Source organism: Puntigrus tetrazona, chromosome 16, assembly GCF_018831695.1.
Source record: "Puntigrus tetrazona isolate hp1 chromosome 16, ASM1883169v1, whole genome shotgun sequence".
NCBI classification, from domain to species: Eukaryota; Metazoa; Chordata; class Actinopteri; order Cypriniformes; family Cyprinidae; genus Puntigrus; species Puntigrus tetrazona.
The window spans coordinates 21,769,471-21,786,228 of NC_056714.1; the positions used below are offsets into that span (position 1 = coordinate 21,769,471).

A 16,758-nucleotide genomic window follows, 5' to 3' on the forward strand; every position below is an offset into this window, starting at 1 on the left:
GTCCGCGTGAAACGATCTCCGCTGTTCTTCCTGAGTCCTTGCTCGTTCGCTCGCTTGCTCCCACTCTCCCTCCCTCCCTTTCGGGGTGCCAGCCACCCCCCCACCTCCACCACCATCTCTCGACTAATGAGTCCCTCTGGACAGGCATAAAAAGGCTCTCTCATCAGCCATCTTGGAGATGATTGAGGCTTCAAAGAGCCTCCCAAGACATTAGCATAACAAGGCTACCTGCAGATGCTGGCAGTGCCAGAGACCCCGAGATAGAGACAGCTCTCCTCTTTTACCTAGACAGCATGAATCATTTAACGTCCCGGGCCAGCAGAGTCTCGGCTTGTGGCCAGGTGTCACGCTCACCGCTCAAGTGGCCCTTTCTTTCTCTGAATGCTCCTTGCGCTGTTGGCGAGTTAGCGGCGATTTACCAACTTTACCTGAGATTAAAGCAAAATAACTTTTTCTTTTTAATTACAGAACTGTAATTCTACAGCTTTTAAGTGCATTTGTGTACGTTTCAGCTTAGAAATGAAGAACAAAGAGAACATTCTTTTTCCAATATTGATGTTTTTCCAAATGTTATTTTATAATAACGATTGATGTTGAAGGGACCTTTTGTCCTCCATCCCACTAGAATATGACACTTTCTAAAAAAAACCATCCTTTTTTAACGAATGGTCAGTGAATGAAGGTAGTTCACCTCAGTAGCGCCAAGATATTACTATTCATTTACTATAATGAACATTAAATAAGCATACAAAAATTAAATGGCATAAGCATACAAAAAATGTTATATATATATTTTATTCCAAGTTCAGAATGTGGGAAATTTGCATCAATTTATTCAGTTTTAATTGGTTTACTCTTGAACCTATTTTCAATCATAAAAAAAAATCTGCATAAAATGTATTATTTAAAATATAGTATTTTGTAGTTTAAAGCCTAAACATAGTGAAATAAGATTAAAGTAATTTACATATTTTAAATTAATCATTTGCTGTCATTTAAAGTTTTTGTTTACATAATATATTTTGTATATACTGTGTATATCTATATATAAATACAAACACATGCATGTTTTTATATATTAAATATACTTACATATACATATATACACATACATATAATAGAAAAATGTAAAAATATAAATATATACTGTATGTGTGTGTTTATATGCATAATAAATATACCCAGTACACATATATCATAAAAACAAAAACGTTTGTTTTGAATACGATTAATGAAAATTTGTATCCTATAAACCCTTTTTGGTCTTTAAAACTTAACAGTTTGACAAATTTGACTTTACGGATAAAGTTGACAAGTTCAATTCTCCATTTTAAAAATCGTATGAATTGGCGTATATGCAAATTTATTAAGAAACAGGCGTTTTTTAGTTATTTTTAAACTGTGCTTAGGCCACCTATTAGATTGTGTTTTAAATAATACAAATTTATAAAATTATTCATCTAATGTGCTGGTCATGCACTTTAGCAGTTAGTATTAGTTTGACTGTTGATTTTTTTGGAGTAACTTGCAACAAAAATCTAGTTAAAGCTACAGTATCGGCCAATCTTGGGAAATTTAGGTATATGACACTCTTCAAAAGAAAGGTTCTTGATTAGCATTTATGATATAAAAAGGTTCTTTACAGTGGAAACAGGTTCTTTAGACAGTTTTTCCAAAAAGCTATTCACCGAAACATTCTTCTACGGCTTTGCTGCAAAAAACCTGTTTGGAACCTTTATTTTTAAGAGTGTAGCCATGATCTTTGCAGTACCGCCTAGCATACAATATGCGCTTGTCAGTTTAAAATATCTAGAACAAAGTGATAACACAGAGATGCCCCTCGGCCTGTTCTTTGCATCACATTGCATCCGACACGAACACATCCTCAGGTGTACGTTCGCGTTTAGCTTAGCCACGCGCCTTCACTTTAAGAGCCTTTGCTTCCTGCAGTATTACATTTACAGATAAAATCAGCCGCTCATTTACTAAGCCTCTAAAGGTGTGAGTCTCAAGGGATTTGGCGCTCTGTTACTCTGTCGATCACAGGGAGAACACTGGGAAATTGACTCGAGTCAAACTTGGTGTAATTATAATCCTTTAAGGCTGATCCGAGATCGGTTGCATGCAAATGTTGTGCAGGCATATGTTCCAGTCACCGTTTAATTGGGAAACACTGCAGTACTGTAAAAACAAAAAGTACGGCACCTAGCAGCCAAGGCTACACTTGAAATAGTGTTTTTTTACAGTGTAGCTTTCTCTGAATGTGAGAACTGTTCTCATAATTGCTCAGTTTCTGTCTGTTCTGTGATCTGAATAGCTCTTCAGAGGCTGCTGACCTTTCTTTCGAAGTGCCAAAGGCAATTCAGTCACTGTTACACTATCTATAACTTGAACGGAGTTCTCCAAGGCTTTACGTTATTTGCGAAGCATGCTTGGAACAGGGCGTCCGGCCAGATGCTTCTCTCATGTTGTTTCAGTCGCAGAGCGGATAAGAAGGGTCCGCAGGGAGCGCGGTTCCCCGGCAGACGCCCTCCTCGCCCAGGTCCGGGCCAGGCCGCTTCTACCACTCCTCCCACCAGCTGATGTGGTGTGGAAAAGTCCTGTCGCCTCGCGGCCCAGTCTGCATTCCTGCCCAATTACATCCAGCCCCAGCTGACTTCCATTAGACTTGATCACAGCCTCGAGACGAGGAGGAGGGGGGGGTGTTTGGGAGGCCGTGAGTATGTGTAGTAGAAGTTGTGAGTCAGAGCAGCGGTGACAGGTTCACTAGCTGTATGAGCTCACAACAACCATAACAAAACCTTTAAAGACACCGTTTCGCTTTTTGGCAGCTTTTTGGGATGCTGTGATGGGAAGCAATATCGTATTATGAGCTTGTGATGTCATGTGTAGTAATTTCATAGCCACATGAGACAGTATGAGATCAGAGTAGAACCCAGCACCACACATGGGAGAAGTGAGGGTGAAATACTAAATAAACCATAAGCAATTCATCATAGATAAGAACATTTTTATTTGATTTTTTAAATTATCATTATCATCATCTATCTATGCATTGGTATTACATTATATTAGTATTTTGCAATAAATCATTAATAAATATGTTATTTTTATTGGATATGAGACATGTCCTTTGAAACTCATGAGACTTTCGTTTAACTTTCGATTGAAGAGCATTAATAACACAGTGCATGCGTTCAACTTTAATTTTACAGAAATAATGGAAAAATAAATAAGTAAACAAAAATAGCAACTTCCTTCTTTCATCCTTCTCTTTCGCATTAGACTTTCAAATGCGTCAAATACAACTATATGGTCTATTGTTTATTCAGGGATAATTTTACTGTTTCTACGAAATATGATCTACCTGCATCTTGATCTTTCTGCATTTTTAGATTTTCATTAAGGCATTATTTAGTATGGTTATTAAGCTCCTTTCCTCACGGGTGCCATCGGCTGCTGTAGGTGATTTTCAGGTTTTACTAGCCTTATGGGGACATTTGGCTCACGCACAGACACACACGCTCCCCCGTATGGTTTAGCCATAGTGGCTCTGCAGACTTTCGCAGCATGAAAGTGAGAAAATAGAAAAATCTCAATAGCACAATTCCAAAAAAATAATCCTTTCTGTTAGAAAAACCTATGATTCGCTTTAGGAAATCATTTCATTTAGTTCTCCTGAACAAGCATTGCTGTTTTTGCCGGTGTCCCAGTAATACATCAAATAAACGGCCTCCCAGGGTCTCGTTTTTTAAATGTTCCCACATCTGTTCGCCAAGATGCCGCTGCTAAAGCCGCTTTCTGATGCAGTCCCTCACCCAGAGCTGTCAGAATGATTTCTGCCTGTTCTCGCTCTCTCCTCTATCTCTCCTACTCTCTTTTTTTTATTTATCTGGGAACATTTAGGGCATATTTTTAATGCTGAGCCTTATCCATGACTGTGGTTCAGTATAGGGTCAAACACAGTCATATGCGTGTTGCGTAGAACCACTTCTTGCTGGTAGCTCGTAAAATAACCACCCCACATTCAAATCCGTTCTTTCTTGCCATTTTCTTTTAGGGGTTTCAGACTAGTGAGCCTATACTGCCTACACAAGCAGCTGCCTTCTATAGCAGCATCCTAACTGTAATGAAACTGCACTTAGAATAAAGAATAAGAATAAATTAATTACTATAATTGATGGCAATAAATTGAAGGTTTTTAATTTTTTTTAATTATTATTATTATAATCATTAAATTAAAAAGAGTGTAGAAAAATATCATGGTTATTTAATAAGAATATATTAAATATTATTAATTAATAAATATTTATATATGCATACACACACATACTTTTCAGTATTAAATTAATTGTAGTTTTTAAAATTTTATTATCTTTATTATCTAATTATTTTAAGCAATTTTGTCCTGTTTTATCAGGTGTGTTGTTGCTTTTTAAGATTGCATTTTTTGCAAAGAATACCTGAGATGCTGAATTTGGCAAAAACAAGAGACAAGACAAATTTGCTAACGTTTTGAAATGCCTTTTACGTCAGGATCGCTCCTGTGATGTCAAAACACTGCTTACAGAGGCGGCTAACAATTTTTTTTACACAGAGCGTTTAACGTCGCCGTCCAGTCAGACTCTAAACCATATGGTTACAAAGACACCAAATATCTGATGTTGTATCTTGCTGGTTTGACTGTTCTTTCTTTGTTTTGTTTTGTTTTTTCGAGATTGAGTTCTTTGAGATTGATTCAAGCTTTGCTGGCAGCCTGTGTTTGTTGCTACCCATAATTCACTGCTCTACCTCATGACAGACAGCACTGCTCTGGATCGGCCGCTACAGCTCTGTGATGGATTACTCCAGACTAAATGCATCGCTAAAGACGCACACACACAACCTTTTTGAATTGTTAACCAATTTTTGTGAAGCAGGTTAAACACACAAACATGCACAGAGCACAACACACCTAATCTTTTATAAACATTATACGCCAAATTACATGCACAAATTCATCACACAAATACACAGTGAGTCACACAAACAACAAATGTGGCCCCTCTGGTTGGGCCTCTTTAACAAGGTAATGCATCATAAATTCATTTGGCTCCCAGTAAACATTGTTGAAAAATGAGAGTGATGGATGGGTGCCATGGGGAGGAAAGCCACGAGCTCCTGAGCCGCAGTGTGTGTGTGTGTGTGTGTGTGTGTGTGTGTGTGAGAAAGACAGACTGCCGCTCTGTTCCTAAACCTAGGAAGCTTTTTAGGGCATCGTAGGCGCATTCCTGACGCAAAGTCTGTTCTGGTAGGTAGGGAACTTAATTATGCTGCCTTATAAGACATCTTCACTCTGTCTGATATGACATGCTGTTCTAGTCTATTTGGTGCATTTTTGTTGTACTACATTGAAGCATTTGTTGTCTTAAAATTATTTGTAGTATTTATATAGTATATAATTAGCTTTTATTTTGATATTGTCACTTTTGATTTTAATTGTGTAGTTTTTTTATGATTTACTATTTAATACTATGTAATACTATTTAATTCATTTCATTTAAAAATTAATAGAAGTTTTGATTTCTGCTTTTATAATTTAAGAAAAAATATTGTACAAATATATAAAATGTTATAAATTATATGAATATAAATATAATTATATAATTATATACTGTAGGTGTGTGTCTTTATATATACACACAATATATAATATACACAAATATTATGTACACAAAATATTACCCAGCACTATTTTTATATATATTTTTTATTTAAATTTTAGTTTATTTTTACTTAGTATCTTCAATAAACTTTTCTTTGTCGTTTTTTTTAGTTTTCACATAATAGTATTTCAGCTTCATTTCAGTTATGTTCTATTATGCGCTCAATAGATTTAACAATAATAACTGTGGTTAGTGCTAGCTTTAGCACATTTAGCAACTTCAAAAGGTGCAGAAGTATTCAAAATGGGACATACTTTTTTTTTTTTTTTTTCCTCACCATAGTAGGTCAGCACATAATGATCAATCCCAGAATGCATTGCAATGAGACCAGGAAAAATATCCAATATTGCAGACAAAGAAAAAAAAATATTTTTTTACTCATTTAATACAGAAATATATAAAATACCATTTTACCCTGACTAGTTCACAGAGTATGTATAAAACTGACAAATTTTTTGATGAATATAATTATGCTTTTCAGATTATTGCATCATACCTCTTACTGCATTGAGTTTTCTTTGCGCTCAATTATAAGCACTGCTTATGAAGTGCTATTTTCTAACAGATGTTGCCTATTTAGAGCATTCCAAATCACTTATAAGGCTTCTGTTTCACTTATATACAATAAAACTTATAAGGCAGCTGTCTATATAGTCAGTAGGCAGCTCACTAGGGTTTGAAACGGAGCTCGTACTATATAAATGATTGTGGATGGTTGTACAGACATTGAGTCATACACATGTTTTCAGGTCATGGGCTGCTAATCTTTATGGTGGTCATTTAGCTGTGGAGAGACCTTTGAGAGAGAGGGAATAAAAGAAAAACCTTGCCTGAAAAACAGCAGGAGAGGGAGAATAACCAGGCTGGAAAGTGTGATATCCCGCCGCAGAGACCACGGTGCTAGAGGAGACTTGCGTTTTCCATTTTGGGATTCAGCTGCGTCTGCACTGAAGACACTGACAGTCTCAGCACCTTTGCACCTTCAGGAACAATAAGAGCTCACCTGGCGCACACACATACTTTTTTTTTTTCATCCGTGCACGTTGAAGGATGTGCCCACTTAAAATCCGCTCTTGTCTCTTTTTCTGGTAAAAACTCATCATTTCCACTTGCAGTTGCAATTATCGCTGCCCATTTTTTTTTCCTCCATCCTCTTAAAATGAGGAGCAGCAGCCCTGATGCGGTGATTAACTCTAAATTGCAACAGCTGTTGATGGCAACTCCAATTAAGACTGCAGGCATCAATTTAGTGGCAATCTATAGCATTAGTGAGGTTTCATCTTTTACCAGCCCTGTTAGCCACCCAATGGTGACAGAAGCCTGTCACTCAGGTCTGCAAATTACTCTGATTGGTCAGAGAATAGAGAGCGCGTTGCTGTAGGGTGGCCGTCGTCGTTTGACACGCTGGCTTTTCTGTGCTGTGCGTGGAGTAGGATAGCTGAGTGTTGAAAGATGCTACCTGGTCTCATGGCATAAAGCACAGAGTACGAAGACATAGTTGAGAGGCGAGGAGCTCTGGTTCCAATCCGTGTAACTATGGTTCATCAAAACAGTTCAAATCTGTGTAAAATTAAGTTGAAACGACACGGTTGCATCAACAGATGTGTTTTTATATCAGTTTTGCATCTGTTAGCACATCGAGTAGGTTTAGGGTTGGATTTGGTGTAGAGCATATTTACAACATGACAGAGCATTAACTTTAAGCAGCAGACGACAGATATTTCAAATCCGAACCGCCGCGATACATGCCTAAATCGACGTAATAAAAGCGTGTCAGGGTTCACGTAGTGTTTTAGTGCCACTGTTTTTTTTTTTAACCGTGGTGAAACGTGCAGTAAGGCACGTAAAAACGGTGTTGCACAAAAAGTGCAGAGGTACGCATTTTTATGAGACCAGCTTGGAAATATGCGTCATTGCTATTGCACCCTTGAGCAAGACATCAAGACATTTAACCCCAAGGTCACTATTTCTGAAACTAAATGTCACACTGTTGGGTTTAAGGGTTTTTTGTGATGAGTTATTTTTGACAGTGAAAGCAGAGACGAGGTGGAAAATCATTTGTGGAGAGAGAAGTAGAAGGCATTTTTTATTGTCATTAATATTTGGCAAATCATTTAAAGCATAGATAAAATATTTTATTAATCCCTGGTTTTTACAGACAAGGCTTAAGACTGTTCTTAAAATATATCAGCGACTTTGTTTTGTCTCAAGAAGCACAGCTATGATGTTTTTCAATAAATGCCCTAATTGAACTATGGCATAATCCTGGCTTAGTCTGTAAAACCAGGTCTAAAAATAATAATAATAAAAAAAGAGAAATAGATATATATAGAGAGAGATTTGCTTAGACAGTAGAAGTCAAACAAATGGTGATGAAATATTTATGGCATGCAAAGTGATGACATTTCAAATAAATGTAACAATAGTTTAACAAAAGATTCAGCAAGTGGGATTAGACTACACTGGTGTGTACTACAAGTATTTGATTTACTGTAATGAATCATAACAAATTCATTTGTTTGTGAATTATAATATTCTTTATTATATTTTTATATATTTTGGATTTTGTTTTATTATTTTTGAAAAATGTGTTAAACCATTTCTAAATAAGACTTTAGTTTTTCATGTTTGGGCATCATAATGATTTCATTGTATTTTTTTAAAAGTGTTTGTGTGTGTTTGTGTGTGTGTGTGTGTATAAATAAACACACAAATGAAAACTAAAGCTAAAAAAATGTTTAACATTTCTCCTATTTTTTTTTACATATTTTGTATAAACTGTATAATTATAATAATATAATTATTATTATTATTATTATCATTATTATTATTATTTATAATATATAAATATATAATGTTCTTATTTATATTAATATAAATAAAATGATTTGAAAAATCAGTATACTTTATTAATATTTACATTAATATTATTATTGTTTTAAATGTATTCTTTATAAATTGTGTTTTAAGTTATTGGTTTTCATATAAAACCCGGTCCGGCTACATTCAGGCATCATGTAAAGACATCATTTCAAGAGAGGGAATACGATGGAAATTGATCACCTGGCTGTTTTAGTGACAAACGACTCTTTATATGGACCCACAGTGTTAATCGAAAGATGGCATCGATTTTATCATTCGTTTTTATACAACCGTCATTGTAACATCCTAATGGTTCTTCTAGGCCTTCTATTCTTTCCCAACCCTCCCTTTGGCCTTCGCTGGCAGAGCTCCAACTAGAGCACTCTGTCCCTATGGGCTAATCAGCTGAGCCCAGGCCCGTTGGCTGGGCTGTTAGTTCTGGCTGTAATGCAGGCGGTGGGAATGTGTGTGAGCTTCCCTGCCCCGTTTAATCTCTCCTCTCTCTGGAATGCTGATACTCTGAAGTGCTGCTTCAGCAACACGGACCATTCCGAGCACAGAAATATCGAGTGTAGGGCATCGACAGCACCGGCAAAAAAAAACTCGGACACCTGTCTCAAACGTACCGTAGACAGTCCACGCATTTGTTCGCGTGAAAGGTTCCGCCCTTGACTGAGTTCGTAACGAGACTCCTGGGCTCCGAACAGTTTAGACACTATTAAATATTTATGTTACGTTCATTAAGCATTTAAAAATTATTTATAGAGCCATCAGCGGGAGTGGCACGTTCCTCCGTCAGTAGCTGTGAGAATGTAGCGTGCTCTTCTTTCTTTTTTTTTTGCCGAGCTCCCGTGACTGCTTCGTGACGTTTTGAGCCGCGCCAGAGCTGTCCGAAAGGAGACACAGAGGTCTAGGTGAGATGTGGATTGGTATGACAGTCACAGATGCTCGCTGAAATCTCCATCGCTCAGTTCTGGGAAAGGACAGAACGATCTCTGGCTGCTTGTTGCACTGTGTGACAAGGAAATGTGCGTTTTGCTTAGTCCCTGCAGTGATGGTAAAATTTGTTTTCTTTTTGTTTTGTTTTTTTGGACCAGGAATAAACCCTAAGAGCGCCTTCCGTGTGTTGTTTTGGGGTTTTTTTCCTCACATTTTTGTTTAGGTTTCTATATTATTTCATATTATTCTGTATAGACATCAAGATGTCCGTCGGGTGATTTCATGTCCATAGAAGCACATATACTCAAAACTGAATAAGCAACTCGAATGAACAGACACGTTTTTATGGCATGTCTTTCCCTGCGTTTAATTTGTTGTCCCTGGTTTCATTTCGGATTTCAAAGGCGGACGCTGAAAAGCATAGTTTGATCGATTCAGTTTCCCTCTTCTCCATGACCTAGACCAAACCACTTTTCATATACTGTAAGGTGAAAGGCATTATAGCTTAAAAAAAGAAAGCGGGAGATATCGTGTCCTCAGGTTATGACGAAGACCCACATACATATGTTCATCTAACGTTTCAAAACAGAACCCGAGGAACAAAAACATGGCCTTGTCCTCCACACTGAATCATTTTGGAAGCATACTGATACGTGAAGGTATATATCACACACGCACACACATATACACCCAGCTCTGTTTTCAGTCTTGTTCGGGGGCCTGAAGGAAGGGCCGGTGTTTTCATTTCATATTCATAAATCATTCATACATCTCACCACGTCCGTCCTTTAGAAAATCAGCCCCTCGTTTTTATATTGAGATTCCAAATGTATTTTCCCATCCACATCACAGACGTAATCCCGCTGCCTGTCACTCTTTCCCAGCTCTCAGCTTTGACGAGAGTGACACATTTATGAGATATTTTCACTGAGCTCTTATTCTTTTGTATTTCTGAGGCTTTGACTCTCTAATACAATTAAATAGATGTTTCAGGCTGAGAATGAGGGTGGAGTCCAATCTGAAATGTTAACCCCTCGCCCTCTGGGAAGCGTGTAGCCCCTTTAAAGTGAAGGTATTTGCAGATTAAACTTGTTTTTACAATTTAACTTAGAAACCTTAAGTAGACACAGAGATGCGAGGTCATTTCAACGTGTACAAGTGTTAATCTGTCATTTTATTGATAATTGGAATGGAATTTTTTTTTTCCTCAGGAGAAAATTATAGGCTGGAGTTGTATTATTTTAACAAAGACTCTTTCTTATTGTTTTATTTATTTATTTATTTATTTTAACAAAATAATAGAGTTTGGAGTCAGCATTGTAAAAACTCTTTTATGTACTGCAAATACAGTAAAAATATAAAAATAGTGTGATATAATGTTACTGTTTAAAAGAACTGTCCTATTTTTCAAGTAATTCCAGTAAAGCAAAGCAGAATATTTAGCATCATTACTCCAGTCCTCAGTGTCACACGAACCCTTCAGAAATCATTCTAATTGGCTCATTTTGTCACATTTTAATTATAAATAAATACATTTTTTTCGGTTGATAAATAGAAAGTTCGCCTTTGATCAGTTTAATGCGTCCTTACTATATCAAAGTGTAAATCTTCAAAAAGGAAGAAAGAAATCAAACAGCATCATTTGCATCACTGGTTATTGATTTCAAGTCGTTCTAAATGTTAAAAACATAAGTGTGCGCTTTCATACAAATAACTTCCAATGCTTCTGTATCCATCCCCTGCGTGATAGTCATCCAAATGCATGAGTTTAATCACAGAGGAGCCTTACAAATTCTTCTTTTATGGATGTCACCCTGAGAAACAATTACCTTCTGAATAAAGCTTTATATGCCGTTGCTTGTTTACACTTTCCATGATTAAATATTTTTAAAAGTTTTATTATTCCTTATTAACATTTTTTTTTTTACAATTTTATTATTTAATTTAAAGCCAGTTTTATATAGCAGTCATTTTAGGCAGCTTTAAGAACACCCTTACAAACAGCGTTTGATGATTTTGCCACTTGAAATGCCCTGCGTGGGGTGTTCAATAACCCGTTTGGATCCCAGCCAGTGAATGAGAGCGTAGAGAACATCTGGTGTGTGAGGAGATATCATAAAGCAGCTACAGTTGCTCTTTTAATCACTTTCACTTAATAAAAGAGCGATGGTCTCCTGCAGGGTCGGGCCTCACACATCACAAATGGAATATTTGCACACACTCACACATGTCAGATAACTCCTTAACTCACCAGCAGGTCGCCGTCATTCTCAGCTAGCCCACCAACACTTTCTGTTTTCACTCCTGTTTCTGTTCAGAAATTCACAACCGAGACCAATGCGGTGGATACTACACCTTAAAGATGTATTTCATAGTATGCTTGCTTGTGCTTTTTGAAATACATATACATATTAGCTATTAATAATAACTAAATTGAAAACTTGATGGAAAAATTTTGAAACATTTTTGATTAAATATTCAAATATTCAATAACTTTTGTAATCAGATCTTTTGTAAATCTGATTAAATTTTCATTCATAATTTTCACACGTTATCAAATAAATACGACCTCACATTGCCTCTGAGATTTTTGTCCATCACAATAAAAAAAAAAATCTGATCAGGTTTGATTATCTGAAAGCAAGCATTTTGATAAAAAATTATGACAAATCCTAAAATAACGCAAAGCAAAGACTGTATTTATTTGATTTAAAATAATAACACTGAATAATAAAAAAAAAAGAAATCTATTTTAATGTATTTCAGAATGTTATTAATTTCAGAATCATTACCCCAATCTTCATTGTCACATTATCTTTCATAAATCGTTCTAATTTAGATTTGGTGTATATTAATTAAAAACAGTTAAAACTTCTTAATAATTATTGTAGAAACTGTGCTAAGAATTTCACTATAATAAAATAACAGTAATAAAAAACATGTTTAATGTAATAAAAGAATAGAATTAGTTTGAAACAGATATCTTTTGCAACATGTTAAATGTATTTACCTTTGATCAGTTTAATTCAGAATTTAATATAAATTACAAAATAATATAATACATAAAATGATAAAATAATACATAAATTAAAATAGTTTATCAAACTTTTTACAAGTTTGTGAAAATATAAGAAATTAGTACTGTTTTATTTCAAACCTTAATGTTGTATTTTAAACAACGACAAAATAGTTTTCAGGTTGTTTTTTGTTTCTTTTCAAAAGTTTCCAAAGGTTTTGTTCCAGAAATGTTTTAAATGTCATTTCCACCTCAGTGTTATCAAACATTATTTGAGATTTTATAAAATGTGTAAAAAATTTAAATTACTTCGTTGTATAAAACAAACATGAAACATTTTTTTGTGTGTCTTTTCAGTCTACTCTTTTCCTCTGTGCATTTTGAGCTTCAAAGAGACCAATGCAGAATGTTCTCTTAGTGTGCAAGTGCTTTAATGCTGCTCATTTTGGTCTGCGCACACTCACTCACACACACACGCACACATATCCAAACCCCTTCAACAACCGGCGCACAGTGTCTATATCGTGTGCGCTATCCTCTCAGACCCCCATTAGCCGTGTCTAGAAGAGGCCATCAACACAACAATGGATTCCACCAGTGTGTGAGTGAGAGACAGGTAGAGATGTAGGCCCTCCAGCATTTCGTAGTCTTCATTTACACAGCTTTCAGCTTTAACAACTCACTCTTTCAGTCTCTTTTCCATCCTGGGTTTCTCATGTCACCGATAGCAGAAGCAGCATGGAAGGCCAGACCAAAATACCCCTAGGACGGTTGTAATTTCAGAAAGTTTTGTCTTAGACACTTTGTAAACAAGGTATCCTCACTTGTACCCAAGTCTTGCTCGCTCCCGGTCAGTTTCTATGTCGTTCAGAAGGCCATGTACGATCTAAAAGGTTGTTTTTTGCAAACAGAGTTTATGCAGATGCATTAGAAGTCCGAATGTGTGTGATTACGCGATGATTGGCATTTCTAATGTTCAACTGTGTGTTCTCTTCACAGCAACAGGAGCAGGACCCCACTAACTTGTACATCTCCAACCTCCCGGTTTCAATGGATGAACAAGAGCTGGAGAACATGCTGAAGCCCTTCGGACATGTCATCTCCACACGGATACTCCGGGATGCCAATGGGGTCAGCCGAGGGGTCGGCTTCGCCAGGTAACCTTGACACCCGACGCTCTCTTTGGCCCATGCAAGACTAAGCCGGAGCTCAAAAAACATCCCTTACTTTCTTTCTTTTCCTGCTTTTCTCCCCCTCTCTTGTGTGGCACGTGTGGGGTGGGTTGGCTGGTTTTCAGGGTCACTGGCTGTGTAAGAGATCCCAGCAGAGGCTGTGTGTGTGTGTGTATGAGTGTGCCAGCCAGGCAATTAGCCGTTCAGCCATGATTGGGTGAGCAGAGCTGAATGGGGCCGCACAGAGGAGAGGAGCCACTCCAGAGAGCACAGACTAAATCAAGACTCCCAGCAGCCCGAAACAAACACTATATAACACCCCTGCCGCTCTTTATTTTCCCTCTTACGATCTCTCTTCCCCTCTCCTCTCATTCTCTAAATTAACATATAAGGATGTTTCTTCAATTACTGAAACTTTAATGTCCCTGAGGTTAAAACGAATATATTTCAACTTCTTTTTGGTATTTGAAGATTACATTCGAACTGGGAACCTTTTGTCATGCCATCATCATTTATTTTGACTCCTTTTTAAATTAGATTTATGTGTTGATTTATTCAGTTTTAATTGGTTTACCTTTGAACCTAGACACAGATTAAAAAAAATAATAATAATTGTAAATTATTTATTTAAAATAATATAGAATTGAAAGGCATAAACATAGTGAAATAAGCATGAATAATATTTTTTTATTTATTTATTTTAGTGCCTTCAAAGGATTAATCACGATTTTTGTTTACATAATAAATATCTGTATACTTATTATATATGTATTATGTGTGTGTGTGTGTGTGTGTGTGTGTGTGTGTATATATGTAAAACAAACACATGCATGTATATATTTAAGAAAAACATGTTTATATATGAAATGTATTTATATATAATATAAAAAATAATATAAGTGTGTAAGTCTATTAATATATATATATATATATATATATATATATATATATATATATATATATATATATATATATATGTGTGTGTGTGTGTGTGTAAATATTTTCAAAATCTATACTGTGTTTATATATACATAATATACATAGTTCACATGCATATATAATGTAATCAAATATTTTATTTTTAATCAATTAGTAATTTGACTGCACTAATTTATTTATTTATTCATTTATTTAAAGAGACTAGACGTGTGAGTGAAGTGCATGTTTATGAAATATTTACAAAAAAACAAAAATCTACATAAATACCACTGTTATTACCACTGCATAATTTCGAATCATCTCGTTGCTGTACATTTATCCGTTTATTCAGAAATGCGAAAATATTATTTAACTCCGTATTTATTATGCATCAAATGAGATTAGCCTTCTAAAGGAGTCAGTCATTTCATTTCAACGGCATTATTTTATCAAACCAAATTAAAACACATCACTTTAAATTGCATTTATTGAGGCTGTGATGAATTTATACCCACCGCTGGACATTGTTAGTAGCCCAGTTAAACTAGTAAAAGTATAAAAAGTGTTTTAATGGAGTTAAAAGTCCACAGGGCCAAAAATGTTTGAAGAAATAGCTGACGGAATAGCCGTAAAGTAAGATTTTAAGAAGCTAAATGTGTTCGGTTTGCAATGTGTTTTCGCTGCAGTCATGACCGATGACTTTAATTCTGATTGCCTCATGCTGTGTGTTTCTCTTCGCCTTTTTTCTGTCACAGAATGGAGTCCACCGAGAAATGTGACGTGGTGATTCAACATTTCAACGGAAAGTTCCTCAAAACCCCACCAGGAGTACCAGGCAAGTGTCAACAACACAGTGTGTTCTAACAATATTGCGTCCTAACCAGGTGCAAAGCGATAAAGTGACAATCAACTTGACATTTTGTTGTCTATTTCCACACCTCCGTCCACAGTGAAATCTCATTGCCGCCAAGTCCCTCTCCGTATAGCCGTATATTAAAGGAATAGTTCAGCCAAAAATGTTCTGTCGTGGCTTACTCGCTCTCGTGTTGTTCCAAACCCATAGGTTTTTGTGAGTAAATAATGACGGAAATCTCATTTTTTAATGTCGCTTTAAATATTAAATATGCTCTGATTTGCTGATTTTGACAGCAAAATTACACCTGTATCTCTCACTATGGCAAGATTTAGATATACACTAATCCCTCAAGCTCTCGTGTGAGGAAGCACACGTCCCCACACTTTGAGTCGCTCTGCTCATCGGCTTCATATGACAGGATCTGATTTATAGGTTGATTAAGGTTTAATTTAAGCCTGGTGTGCCTGAGGAAAACAGTTCCCAGAGGGCAGCACAATGTACTGCATATACAGAGACAAACATTTATACTGAAGACAGCATTTAGAAGGCATTTAACTTACGTTACGTGATGCATTTCAGAGAAAAACTGAATATTAGTGAGATACGATGTGGGGAGGGACTTGATTTTATTTATTCTGCGCACATTAAATTGGGCTGGAAAAGGTGGAGTGCGATATTGTTGGTCGGAGTTATTTTTTGGACTTGTTCCAAAATCATTTCAAAGGCCAAATGTGCTATTAGATTTTGCTGATAGAATTTTCTTTAAAGAAAAATTCCAATTATAATTTTAATAGGGATTTGTGGCATAATTCTGATTACGACAAAAATCAAGTTCCGTTTGCCTCTCCTTTTCTTAAAAAAGCACAAATCTTATTATAACACTTATATACACCGCTTTTCAAATTAGCAAGATTTTTTTGGTTTTTTAATAGTTTCTTTTGTATTTATTTGATCAAAAAATACAATGTAAAAAAGTGTAATGAAATATTATTGCCGTTTCTAATATTGTGATGCAGCCATTTCTCCACTTTTCTTTTTTTTACTTTGATTCTTTGATCTGAAAAAGAACAGCATTTATTCAAAATAGACATTTTATAGCAACTATCACTTTTTGATGTCGTAAACGAAAAACAAGTGTAAAAATGATTTAAACAGTTCACTTAATTCATGAGTTTTTATGAAACTATAACGTTTACATTATATATCTCCCAAAAACCGGTCCATTCACTTCCACTATAAGTGCCTGTAAACACTATAATTCCATATTTGCTTACTTTTAAAGTATATAAT

At 35.8% G+C, this 16,758-nt stretch overlaps 1 protein-coding gene across 5 annotated transcripts in view; it reads left to right on the plus strand.

The window, feature by feature from the left end:
- Window positions 1-16,758, plus strand: part of rbms3 (RNA binding motif, single stranded interacting protein) — a 118,750-nt gene that overhangs the window by 65,747 nt on the left and 36,245 nt on the right. For all 5 annotated transcript variants that reach the window (XM_043260602.1, XM_043260603.1, XM_043260601.1 and 2 more), the window contains exons 5-6: window positions 13,522-13,679; window positions 15,368-15,447. In XM_043260602.1, coding sequence (XP_043116537.1) covers window positions 13,522-13,679; window positions 15,368-15,447 — 238 coding nt within the window. The remainder of the gene's footprint in view (window positions 1-13,521; window positions 13,680-15,367; window positions 15,448-16,758) is intronic.